We start from the raw sequence: 12,925 nt of genomic DNA, 5'->3' as shown, positions 1-12,925 counted from the left end.
GAGTCTCCAAGAAACATTTCCTTGTGAAAATTTGGAAAGTTGAGCGCCACAAAAGTCACAATGAAACGATAAAGGTAGGTTGAAAATGACGAAAATTGCAAATAACCCATTGCTTACTTTGAATAAAATTTTTTTTACCTTGTTTGCAGACTAGAACATTATTTTTTTTGCTAGAATTTTGTTATTTAGGTATTACCCTTCAACCTCTAATGCTTGTTTAGCTTATTGGCATCTTTTTGGTGCTAATTTTCGAAGCTTTGATATGGTTGAATTTAGGACATTTTGAATTTTAGGCCTTATATTTTGACTATCCAAGGACTAAAGATGATTGTACCCGCAGAGATTTTGCACGATTTGGTAACTTCAATGTTTCAGAAAACTTCCCACCAAGCCTCTATATTAGAAATGCAATACTTTTGGAGAACGACCAAAAAACATTTTGACCATTTTATCTTGTTGCTAAAACAGTTGATACACCGATTACTTGAAGGCACGAATATTTCATGCACAAAATAACAAACTAACAATACTTGGTATTTTTCTAGACTAGAAAAGATACTTTATAATAGACGAAAGTTTTAAGGAAATTAAGTTTAACATGTATGAGAAACACAGCATTGAATTTTACCTTCAAGTGGGTTTAATTAATTCCAAAAATTGGAAATTAAGGTCTCATAAAACACTTGCCGTTTCCATGGCAACAATACATTTGGTGACCAAATTGTTGTTGTTTTTGTGAATCCCATATAAAGGCCTACTCACACACCAAATTTCAAGGGTGGTCAAAAAATTTCATTTCCCACTTTGCTTGAGTCTTACAGAGACCTACTCTTAATAATAATAATAATAATAATAATAATATCTTCAGATAGTGAAAGCTTTAATTTGCATAGCTTAAAATGAACATACATCTGATCTGACTTTGACTTGATATAACTGGGCAATTGCTTAGATATATAATATATCCGCAATTTCACTAAAAGCAATGCTTAAAAAACGAGTTAAAGTTGAAATAAACAAAATAATTACAATGGTTTTTTATTTTTTATTATTATTTTATTTACATATGTAAATCTTACTACTAATATGTTATTTTCAACTGACTACTTGAAGACACACGCAAATACGCATAATTTACAAACAAAAACAAACAAACGAAGAAAAAGAAAAGATTAAAAATTAATTTTTTTTAAAACTTTCGGTTTCTGATTTGTACTTTGGTTTATTTCTCATCTTGAAAAGTTCAATCATGCAAAGCAATAGACCTGAATATGATGACCCCTCAGACCTCACACAACCAAAATCCTCTTCTGTAGCTTTTTGTTACACAAAATTTCACTATTGTCTTGGTATCCTGAAAGTTTTTTTAAGCATTTTAGTGTGAAAAGAGCTTTTAAAAAGAATTGAGATAGTTTCGGTTTGAAACTTCACTCAGTTTTAATGTATAGGTTAATATATATCAAGTGCTCTAAACATGTTTTTGGTATCCATTACCTCAAAGCACGCATAACAAAGTTTTAATTACTGCTAAAGCCATCGCAAAGTAATTCTGTTCAACCCCTTTTAAGATCTACAGTAATCCTTCAATGTCTATACACAACCTGTGGTGATTTCTATGATCCCCCACGCACTAACAACAACAAAATTGCAGTTTAGGGACTAGTCAAAGGTATAGAAGTAAGTTATAGTGCTTGGGAGCGAGGTTATTCCGGACGAAAGCCCTTGGAATTAAATTCGGAAAAATAATTTCCGAATTTAATTCCAAGGGCTTTCGCCCGGAATAACCTCGTTCCCAAGCACTATAACTTACTTCTATATCTTTGACTATTTCATTAGTGCTACGCGGTCCATATACTCTCAGTTTAGGTACTAGTTTCGTCCTTTCAACGATTTTGACTCTCTCGTTGAGAACAAAATCCCTGGAAAATAAAAGTAAAGTAAACCAGTTTTAAAGCTTGCAAATATTTTGAAGTAGTAATAAATGAATATAGTCGAATTCAAGTTGTAATAAACATCGATAAGTATTATTTTAAATATTAAGTGCGACCTTTACCTAAATTGAAAAGTGCCACAACACCAGTGCAATATCCGTTAATATTGTGTAACCATTAATGTGCCTTTGTATGTTCGACGAGTTTGGTTCGGGTGGTGCTTAAAAGACAAATAGTTAGGTTAATCAAAAGTTAAATAGAGTACAAAAATAAAATAAGTTTGAGTTCCCTTATGAAGAAAAACAACAATTTTTAAAACAAAGTTGCTTTTTAGCTTTCCCCTCCATCTCTCGTTCTCTCTATTTACTACGGTGTTTCAGGTTCATGAACATGCTGTTAAGTATCTGTGACGGGAATGTCAGACAATGAAGGCTAAAATCAAGATGAGCCGTATACGAGTGTTTCAGCAAAACGCAAAAATAAGACAAATCAAACGAAAAAAGAAACAACAAATAAATAATGTAAGGAATCGTTTTCTACTACTCTTCTAAGCGAAGCCTATTTTAATCATCATTTATATCCATTGATTACTCTATAATTCTGTACATCATCTAACATTATTTAACTAGCTATATTTAAAATATTAATGTAAATATGCTATCAATGAAAAGAACTTTGTAACATAGTAAAAGTTGCTTGTACTATAATAACCCATCGGCTTCATTAACTAAGAGGCAGCATGGTCGAGTGGTCATAGCGTCGGTCTCGCAAGCTGTGGCCACTAGCTGAGACTGTATTTGTCCTGATCACTGATTAGTTCAGATTAAGTTTCTCGACCATGCTTGTAAATAGCCAACTGGTTTCCCCTTGCCAGTTGGGATTCTTATTAATTGTAGGAGGGCCATAATGAAAACTTTGGGTCACCAGTAATGTATGTCACCCTCAATAAAATAAAGTCAATTTATTTATTTATTTAAACGCATCCTGGTCTTATCTTGATTTTTTGTTGTGGCATGAACAAAGTTTATTTTCGCTCGTGACAAAACAAATTAACTCTAAACTCTAAACCTTCAGCTTACGTATAACATTCTACACCAATGGTTAGTTCATCTTAGCTCATTTCCATAGCTAGCCGCAGACAAACTTTCATTTTCTAATTCATTTCTGTCAAAGTTAATTCAAATTTTGAGTTTTCAATATATCTTACAAAAACCATATACAATTATTTCCTACTACCAAAGCTACCTCGTTATGATAAAATTGTCTCCACTCAAATAAAACGTGTGATCGAACTGTACGTAATATTGAGCTCGTCATTCATGATTGAATGACTGTTAACAATATTATTGAATGTTTTTTTTTTTTTTGTTTATCTACAAAGCAAATCGTCAATAACATGATTACTTATTAGTAAACTTATTTTCAATGTTCGAGTTTGTATCTACTGGTAATTATTTTAATGCAATACTAACAAAATCAAGGAAATGATGCAATTACAATATTTAAGGAAACCATGATGTCAGGAATACATAAGAGTAAACATAAGGGTATATTATGAATGTGTAGGATAAAGTCTGGTATTTAAAAAATATTATATTCATATTGATAAGTTAAACGTTATACATTCAAATGCTACTAGATTTTAATATAACATGATTACTTATTACTGAACTTACTTGTAATGTTCGAAAATGTATTTGTTTTATTTGTCGGTGCTCCTATAGCAATAATAAAAGAAATAAAATAAGGTACACAATAATAATATGCTTTCATTCAGACTATGGATTCCTTATACACAGGCGAGTGATATCATTGACATGCGAGGTACTTTGGTGATAATTAGCTCTCTCTCTCTCTCTCTCTCTCCTTTCCACCGTATAGCCGCAACAGACTCCCGCCTGCCAAAAGAGGTTTAACAAGCTATTGTTAAATTATTTATGCAATACTAACAAAATTAAGGAACTGATGCAAAATCACTATTTTTCACTATTTATCTGGAATAAAGAAAAGGAAAATATTATAATTAAAGGTGCAGAGTAAAGACTAGGATGAAAAATGTCCATTAAAATTATATATATAATTCATCATTTAGAAATAGAACATTCTAAACAAAACAACTATAGGTATTTTAAATACGTCAGCAATGAAATGAATATTATAAACTAATTACGATTTGAGACGGCTAGTGGAGAGTTCGCGACTCTGCCCAATACCGAACATATTTTCTTCCAACGCCTTCAATATTTCGTGCTATTGTCGTTTCAAAATCGTAATTAGCTTTGTATCGCGATTCTAAAAAATTTAACATACGTAAAAGAAAAAAAGGTGATGACCGATTTTCTTTGATCACAAGCGAAATTCTTCTTACGAGCGCGCGCTATGGCGCAAGCAACAAGCGTAAAAATATCACGCGCGCGCTTCAAGCTTTCCTTTATCGTCGCGCGCGTTAGACAATCAGAAACCTTAATTTTGAAACGACAACACCATAAAATATTGTCGTCTTAAAAAACAAGAGACTATTGAGAGTGAATCGCGATGCTATAATATATGCATATTATAACTGTTTATCAGTATTCCAGAATTTTATGCATGCTGAAGCTATCAAAACCTTACTTGTATTGTTCGGAGCAGCAGCTGTAGTGTCTGGGGTTGGAGAAGGCCCTTCTGTTGGTTTTTCTGTGGAGGGAAAAGATAATAATTAAAACAATATCGCGTGGGATCCTTGTAGTGTCTGGGCGTAACTGAAGATGGAGGACTTTTTTGGTTTTCGTTTCTTTATATATCTGCAAGTTTTGATCAATACTTTGGACATGTGTACTTGAATATATACGATATATTGAGTTACGGGAAAAATGGCTGCTCTTCACGAGAGTGGACAGTGGTATACGCATGAGCACTGCAGACATTTGCAGCATAATTTATTTTGTTTAGTTTCAGTTATCCTGTTTGTCTCATTTGTTGTTGTAGTGGTAGTGGTATGAACAAATAGTGATTGGTTGCTTTGTTGACTTGAAGGTTGGTTTATAATTGGTTGGTTGGTTGATAAGGTGGAACAGAGAGAATATGTAATTAAATAAATCTATAACTTTAATAACTGGAGGAAAAATGGAAGAATGATGAATAACAAATACACCAAATGTTTAAAGCGTATGCTATTTTCAGGATCATTAACGATTGTCTTTAATCATGTAAGATATGCAGGTTCAGCTTGTTTTGTATGAATTAAATCCTCGATAATCGACAGGCATTTTAAAAATTAGTGGACAATATTTAGAATGAGAAATGACATGTAAGATTGTAACTATTGAATACTCGTATTTTCCGTCTTTTAGTCTGGGATAGGTTGTACGATTCTTAGTCTTAGGTAGGGTATAATTAATAGGGTATTAAAAAAAAAAGGTCTGAGGATTTCGAGGTCCTGGCGGCACACCCTACCCACGTTGGGGTGGTAGTACCACCACCACCCCCCCCCCCCCCCCCCCTTCCCCCCATTCCCTGGAACGGATATTGATTTTAAAATCTTCAAAATTCTGATAACTGATTGTGATAACACACGAAGAAAAGAACATTCTCATCTGAAGAAAACTGTGTAAAAAACCCGGCGTAGTCAATCGATGGTTGAGCATCGAACACAATCGAACTAACAGCAGGGCTTTACTAATCGAACAAAATCGAGCGTTCGGAAGTCGAAGTATTTAAGCAATAGAAAACTTTTTCCGTGTTTACATAGCCTGATAGCCACACGAGGGGAGGTTGGGAGAATTCGAGACAGTTATGCAAACTCGAGACGTAGTCGAGGTTACAAAGTTGTGCTAGCAACAAAGATGAAGAAGATGAAGAATCTGAGGATAAAGAAACTGAAGATGTAGAAGAAGAAACTGACGATTTAGAAACTCTCCGAGTAGAATTGGATAGTATGAAAAGAGAAGTATGAATAAAGAATATGCTGACTGCATGGAAATGAAGCTAACTCGAATTTATCAAGTGAGTTAAAACTTTTTCAGAATGAAATTGATAATTTAAAATACTGGACAGCTGAAACTTCTAATGGAATTGTTTCAGCTTTTTCGAGTAGTTAATCAGCCTACGAGGTTTACAGAATCTTCTGAAACTTTGATAGATGTTGTCATCACTAACAAACCAGATAGATTGGTAGCATATGGGATTTAGGAATTAGGAATTAGCGATCATAGTCTTGTTTATGCTATTCGAAAAGTATCAGCATCACTAATATAAAACATCAACCTAAAAACACTACGTCTAGACAATTTAAAAATTTTGATCCGTACAAATTTATTGAAGATTTAAGAACCTTAGATTGGGATACCTCTAGTTCAGACTTGGGCGTTGAGGACTTGTGGGATAATTGGAGTTTAAACTTTCTGATTGTAGCCGATGCTAATGCCCCTTTACGTTCTAGAAGGGTCAGAAGAAAACCATCCCCATGGTTATCTTCATCAATAAGGCAAATGATCGTTGATAGAGGGTGCACTTAAGGCTCGTGCTGTTAAAACTAAGAATACTGAAATATGGAATCAGTACAAAAGTGCTCGTAATCTTGTTAACAAAACTATCAAAAAAGCAAAAGCTGAGTATTATTAAAATACGATTATCTCAAATGAAGGTAACGTGAAAAAAATATGGCGTACTGTAAATCAAATTTCAAAGCCGAAAACTAAAGATGGTCACATCAATCAAATTAAAGAAGACGATAATATCGCGATTACTAATCCTCAAGCCATATCCAGTGTTTTAGATAGTTATTTTACTCAGATAGGAAAAAAACTGGCATCAAGCTTACCTATAAGCCAAATCAATTTTAATCAATAATTGAATAAAAGTCTTACTAGCAGTTTTGAATTCAAAGAAATTTCGAATAGTGAAGTATTTGAATTATTATCTCAAATTTGTCCTGATAAGGCAACTGGTTTAGATAACATTTCAGGCAGACTACTGAAAGAGGCTGCCTCGGTTATCTCTCCTGCTTTATGTCACATTTTTAATAGATCTTTAATCACTGGTATTTTTCATTCTAAATGGAAAGTAGCCAAAGTTTTTCCTTTGCATAAGGGTGGTGATAAAGATGTACTTGGTAATTACATTTGATACATTTGATTATTATTTTTAATGCCCTTATTTTACCATATTTCGACTACTGTGATGTAGTGTGGGGTAATTTTAATAAGGGCTCCGCCTGAAAGATTGCAAAAGCTGCAAAATCGAGCAGCGAGAATTATTACTAGATCAGACTATGATGTTAGGTCAGTGGATATTCTTAATAAATTAAAATGAGAAAACCTAGAAGAAAGACGGTTTAAGCACAAAGCTTGCTTGATGTATAATATTCTAAATGATGGAGCTCCGTTGTATTTAAGTGCTGATTTTAATGTATTGGGAGATTCTGTCAGTTATAATTTGAGAGGAGGTAATTTCATATTAACTCTTCCTAAAATGAAGACAGATTCCCTTAAGAGGAGCTTTAGATACGAAGGTGCTAAGATTTGGAACAGCTTGCCACTATCTGCTAAATCTGCAAAGTCTTTCAAAGAATTTAAAGGAAATTTGTAATAGGCCATTTCAAAAACGAGTTGGGGACTGGGTCGAGTTCCGCATTGCAAGTGCTTCTGGGATCGTTACTAGGGACGGCTATGTTTGTTTTCCTAAGAAGAAAGTAACATGTCAGCCTTTTCTAATCCAAAAACCAATGGTTTTTCTCTTGATGAGAACGATATACCAGGAGCAAAACTACCTAAGCCTATTGAAGAGTGTACTTGTGCAGTTCTTCGTCGATGGTTACTTTGTAGAGGAGGGAAGACCTCTGGAAAACTCGCAGATTTAAGAGTAAGGTGAGTACTTGAACACAAGTTACGATCTTTCGATCTATTTGACTTTGAGTTCTACATATTAAAAAAAATTTTTTTTTTTTTTTTTCGTTTTTAGTGATAGTTTTTATTTATTATATCATAACGATTCTAACAGTTTTTTTTTTTTCCCCATTCTTATTGTAGAGTCAAACATTATATCGACAACAATCTGGCTGCGAAGTAATTACGTGACCCAGATGGAGGCGTTCATGTTTTAAAGAAGAAAGCAGAGGCCGGACTGCTAGATGAGACGCCACCAGCTGAAGTTCAAAGCTTTCCAACAGATGGTTACAGCACTGATCTGTCAAAGGTACCTATATAAAGTCACTTTTGGTACTGTGTGGAAATTTATGATAGATAGCATGGAATGGAAGAGTCAACTGTCTACTGCTAAGCCATTAGTGAAAGGTTACAACGTACAGTCCATGGAAAGATAGACGTCAGATGAGTTAGGCTTAATTTCTCTCCGCCTTCCCAATGATCCATACAGATCCTTGTGTTTGTAGACGTGATCTTCAGATTGTCATTTCGGATGAGAACATCGTATTTTTTACGCAGTTCAAAGTCAGTTGGCAAGCAATAAAAATTGAATTCTGGAGGTTGGTTCCTATGGCTGTTACTACATCCTGGCACACAGCAGTTATACTTTGGCATTTTTGCTTTCGATGGTTAAAAGTTCGATTCACTAAAAGAATTTGGAAGAGATCAAAGGTACCAAGTCGAACCATGTCCCTAGCAACAATCCCATAAGCACTTGCAAGGCAAAACTCGACCCAGTCTCCCACTCGTTTTTGAAATGGCCTATTACTTTTCAAATTATGCTTTTCTGATTTATAAATTTGTAGAGTAATTCAATGATGTAATATATTTCTAATATATATATGTATATATATGTACAGCCATTTGCAAAAATTATGGCCGTTTTAAATATATATACAAATATATCAAAAGTATATCAGAGACGTTGGGATATCTTTCTTGATATTTATTTCAGAAAGCCCTAGTGATAGACAACTCGAAAACAATATCAGAGATGGTATCCTATAATTTCTGATTGATATTTTTGATTTTTTTTTTCTCTCTGCCGAAGAGAGGCGGTCTGTGGATAAATGTTTAGAAATCAGACGCTTTTAATATGAAATAAGTGAGTTATGTTATTCTCATAAAAGTGAATGGCTTACCTTTTCTCTTCTCCGTAACGTTTAGGCGCACACAATATGGTATATCACTAGATTCATCGTCACTGATGCTTGCAATGTATTCATTAGTGTCATTGACAGTAAGGTTCTTCAACACAAACCAAGCACGACCCATTGTCAAGTTTCCAAGAAATTCTACTCTTCTTTTCAACGTTTCGCCAATATCTTTGTTTTTGGTCACCCTTCTATGGTAGCCATCAACACTGATAAACTGAGGATCAGGGATGTTGCCCTTTCTTATTCCCCAGCTGACAGCAAGAATTTCTTTTCGATCCGTCGTATTCCACATAAACAAGGCATCTTCTCCAATAGAACCGTTGATATGTTTTGGACCCTTGATTAAGTATACTTTGTCAAAAAAGAAGAAAATTATAAGGCATTACTATATGTTTGCTATTATATGGTGCTGCTGTCTGCAATGATGACTGTATTGCATGAAGCATATCCGTAGACGACAAAACATATATAAGTATTTTCAATATTCTGCAATTTTTCAATTATTAATTGCACGTTCATAAACGAATTATGCTATTTTGTATCTTCACATACCATGTAAATAGAAAAATGTATCATCTACCTAATTGCTATTATAATTTATATCTATGTAAAAAGTAGCTACCTATCTAGTCTCACTTATCAAAGCTATCATAGGTAGCTGGGACTTTTATGTATGTTATATATATTTCTCAAAAATGTAGATATATTAAATTTGTTTTATATTAATAAGTACTGAATAGAATATTGATTGATTGATTGATTTCACCACTTCCAAAATGTTTTGTATAAATAAATATATTTTAGCTCTTAATTTCAACATCATCAACAACAAAAGCTAGGAGTGCCGTGAAAAATCAAATATTGCAAAAACAACTTCATTTTCTTTTTCATTCAAATCTGAATGTGAAAGCAAACATTTTCCTGTTTTTAGGCCCTTTCTTATGATTAAATAGAACGAGCCCATTTCATAAACTACAATTTGTTTCTAAATCCAAAATTAAATGGCGGACATGATATACACCTACTACTGATTCGACTGACTCTGTGTATATTGTGTTCGTATTGCAATTCATATCTTCAGTCAATAGATATACAAGGACACGTAAACCCGTTTTATTAAACGACATCTACTGATTTGATACAATTTTATATGCGAATGCTTCAAAGTGTAGGCAAACGATTATTTGAAGAGAGCCACTAGTAACTGTTGTGCACTACGGCATTCATGATTAAGGGCAAGTTTTCTTGTCATGATGTCTAGATAGTGATTAAATGGTTTCAGACAAGAAAGTGGGGCGCTTTTTTCACGCACGAGAGTTTCTTAGCACTCGATCGTTAATAACTGTATCAGTCAGTAAACTAAAACTTGTTTGAAGATCACTTTGACAAAAATCATTCTTTACCTTGCTGAACGATTTCGAAGAAGTTTAAAAGCAAGCAGATGGAAAGGATTTGAAATCCTATGGAGGCCATCTTGTTTCATCATTTCGCTTTGCTTAAACAAAGGGGAATAATATCTAAAACCCTCATTGGTTGAATTATGACCACGTGACAATAGGGAAATAAGCTACTTATAAATTAGGTTTTTTTTTTCTTCAGTCGCAAATCGCCCTAGAAACCCTTAGCCCTTAAATTATGCGCATGCTTAGAATCAACCATAAGCACATGCTTGAGTAATGGAGAATATGGCGAAGGACTCGTTGCTGTTTCAAGTAATGAATAACATGGAGTCTAACACGCTTAAGACACTTACAAAAGCACACACTTTTCGCGGACGTAGACCCACACTTAAAGATGTAGAGCGTCTTCGGAACAAGTCATGGTAAAAATCTTGATTGCCTTCCCCCAACATTTTTAGCGCGTGTGATTTACAAGGACAAATATCTTTTCGAAAGTCTAACAGACCTTGTACCATCTGAATGAATGACAATTCAATGTTCACGAAGAATTCTTTCGATCTTCTGCTACGAAGCCCGAGTTCACGCAGATATGCGTCTAGTTTGTTAAAATGTACCTCAGGTAACCTATACAGAAGACTATTACAATAGTCGATTCTTCCGATCACAAAAGCATGGACAGGTTTTTCAGTTGCTTCTTTAGTTAAATACTTCCAAATGCGTCTTATAATATGAATATGATAACTTATGCAGTGCTACAAGATTTTTTTAATAGATCGAGGGTGTGTACGAAGGAGAGGAGATTACTTTTGTAAGGAATCAGTGAATTATTTCAAAAGATCGATTGATAAAATGTTGATCATAAAAAAATGTATATAATTATGTATACAAACAAGTGAGGTATTTATTTTACTACAAACCCTTTATCTCCTATAAGCCGTATAACGTAGTTATCAAGGGGAGGGCATCCCATTGATGTAGTGTATGGCACTTTTAATACGCGCATGCAATACAAAAATGCATTTATTTATTTATTCATTAATCGAATTTATTAAACGTAAAGTATAAGTCGAGGTATTACTTAAGGCTTTGGGACTAGTTTCTTAGTCAAGATTCCTTATCATTTTTAATAAACAAACAATATATGTTATTTGTTTGGTATCAACTACGAACACGTTTTGACCCACTAACTAGTGAACCTAAACCACAAGGTCTCTTTGTACTTGTGGATATTATACAGTAACCTTTATTGGTTTGTTCTTTGTCATAACACCTGGTGGACGAACTATCATCATTGATACCACACGAGGTGTATGACGGGGTTAAAAAAATCACATTCCTAGGTGGTTAAACAAACTGCGTGGAAAGCGGATATTTGATTCGTGCAAGTTATTCGTGTTTTAAGCAGACCACAAACAACTCAAATTTCGTTTCTGCTAAGCCTAGAGTAAATGGTGAAACAATTTTTTTATTGCAAAATCATTATATAATGCTTATAAATTTAGAAGTATTACAGTGAAACAAGCTCAACAGTTGACCCTAGCGTCGATTAATAAAATTAATACGTACCAACCGGAATAATGCAATATGGCAATATTCAAATGATAATTCAGTTCATTATTCGACTCGTGATGAAGAAGGTAAATGATCTAAATTACAGATACCTTCGAGCAGAAGTCACTCTCTTATTTCATAAGCATACACACCGTAGGATTTACAATTTTCATACCTCATATTACTTGAAGGATATCATCAGTAATTGCTGAGATGAACAATTTCCTGTCGAATAATATCAGGTGAAGGCCTTCCCGGCACTTAAACAAGGCTAAGTCTATTTCTGGCCGCCATGTTTTCTTGGTCTTCCTGTGCTTGCACTGATAAACCAATCAAAATGTCGTATATTGAATTTAAAGTTCATTGGAATTTTTATATCTTCGTTTTCGACGTTGTCAAATTCAACTGAATAATGAAATCAAAATTCGGGGTCAACGAGTTACCTTGATTGACTTTAATCTTTTGAAAGTTGGATACTTTTGTTATTACGTTATCAGCTCAAAACACTGAAGAAGTCATATCAGCCCTACCCCCCCCCCCCCCCCCCCCCCCCAACCCACCCCGCCCTTCTCACCTTCTCATAAAAAAGAAATACAACCCCCTAAAGTTTTGTTCCGGAACCAATTAATATGTAATTGCTTCGTGAGAGATCCATTTGGATTTGGCAGGAAAATGGCCCTCCTCCACCTGTAATCGAGACTTTGCTACGCCCTTGCTATGTAAATGCAATTAGGTATAGAGAACAGTAGAAAAATAACCAAACGATAATAAAAACAAAATTAACAAACAACCAAGCAAACGAACGAAGTATATACGTATGATTAAATGTGTCTGTATATAATTCTATGAATTAATAAAACATCAAATAATTAATCAGCCAGTAACTTTTTATGTATTTATTTATAATAGACGATGATGAGAATTTGCATTTGTATTTAATATTTAATACTTTATTGATCTAGATAATATAGAAATTTATCTGA

At 34.0% G+C, this 12,925-nt stretch overlaps 3 protein-coding genes across 6 annotated transcripts in view; 2 read left to right on the top strand and 1 right to left on the bottom strand.

Moving 5' to 3' along the window:
* The window catches only part of LOC148913801 (immunoglobulin superfamily member 10-like), a gene marked incomplete in the record, with an annotated part of 199,017 nt that overhangs the window by 105,350 nt on the left and 80,742 nt on the right, over nucleotides 1-12,925 (top strand).
* On the bottom strand, nucleotides 864-12,219 carry LOC116292496 (uncharacterized). 4 transcript variants are annotated; one of them, XM_089025913.1, is made up of 6 exons: nucleotides 12,118-12,219; nucleotides 8,977-9,342; nucleotides 4,545-4,607; nucleotides 3,608-3,649; nucleotides 2,054-2,151; nucleotides 1,780-1,919 (listed from the first exon to the last, which is right to left on the bottom strand). In XM_089025913.1, the coding sequence occupies exons 2-5, from the start codon at nucleotides 9,281-9,283 to the stop codon at nucleotides 2,054-2,056; spliced, it is 510 nt and encodes a 169-aa protein (XP_088882039.1). In that variant the 5' UTR covers nucleotides 9,284-9,342; nucleotides 12,118-12,219; the 3' UTR covers nucleotides 1,780-1,919. The 4 variants fall into 4 exon arrangements, 3 of the variants coding, with proteins under 3 accessions (XP_088882038.1, XP_088882039.1, XP_031555697.1); XM_031699837.2 differs by lacking the exon at nucleotides 12,118-12,219 and adding an exon at nucleotides 10,395-10,488; XR_016119025.1 differs by lacking the exons at nucleotides 1,780-1,919; nucleotides 12,118-12,219 and adding exons at nucleotides 3,882-3,925; nucleotides 10,395-10,488 and having other exon boundaries at nucleotides 2,066-2,151.
* On the top strand, nucleotides 7,537-8,572 carry LOC148913812 (uncharacterized). Its single transcript, XM_089025933.1, has 2 exons — nucleotides 7,537-7,777; nucleotides 7,940-8,572. Exons 1-2 carry the CDS (start codon nucleotides 7,608-7,610, stop codon nucleotides 7,977-7,979), a joined length of 210 nt encoding a protein of 69 aa, XP_088882059.1. The 5' UTR covers nucleotides 7,537-7,607; the 3' UTR covers nucleotides 7,980-8,572.

The sequence above is a fragment of the Actinia tenebrosa genome, unplaced genomic scaffold (assembly GCF_029948245.1).
Source record: "Actinia tenebrosa isolate PJP-AT-01 unplaced genomic scaffold, QUT_ActTen_1.0 PGA_scaffold0__85_contigs__length_37466705, whole genome shotgun sequence".
Classification (NCBI taxonomy): Eukaryota; Metazoa; Cnidaria; class Anthozoa; order Actiniaria; family Actiniidae; genus Actinia; species Actinia tenebrosa.
Note: the sequence above shows the minus strand (reverse complement) of the source record. Positions and strands in the feature narration are given on the sequence as shown.

Excerpts from the sequence above, each read along its gene's own strand:
- LOC148913812 (XM_089025933.1), top strand. The coding sequence starts at position 7,608 with ATGTCAGCCTTTTCTAATCCAAAAACCAATGGTTTTTCTCTTGATGAG. Across the intron at positions 7,778-7,939 it reads CTCGCAGATTTAAGAGTAAG|AGTCAAACATTATATCGACA; the intron begins GTGAGTACTTGA and ends TTCTTATTGTAG.
- LOC116292496 (XM_031699837.2), bottom strand. The coding sequence starts at position 10,464 with ATGGCCTCCATAGGATTTCAAATCCTTTCCATCTGCTTGCTTTTAAAC. Across the intron at positions 9,343-10,394 it reads CTTCGAAATCGTTCAGCAAG|TATACTTAATCAAGGGTCCA; the intron begins GTAAAGAATGAT and ends TTTTTGACAAAG. Across the intron at positions 2,152-3,607 it reads TACATTTTCGAACATTACAA|CACCACCCGAACCAAACTCG; the intron begins GTAAGTTCAGTA and ends TTGTCTTTTAAG.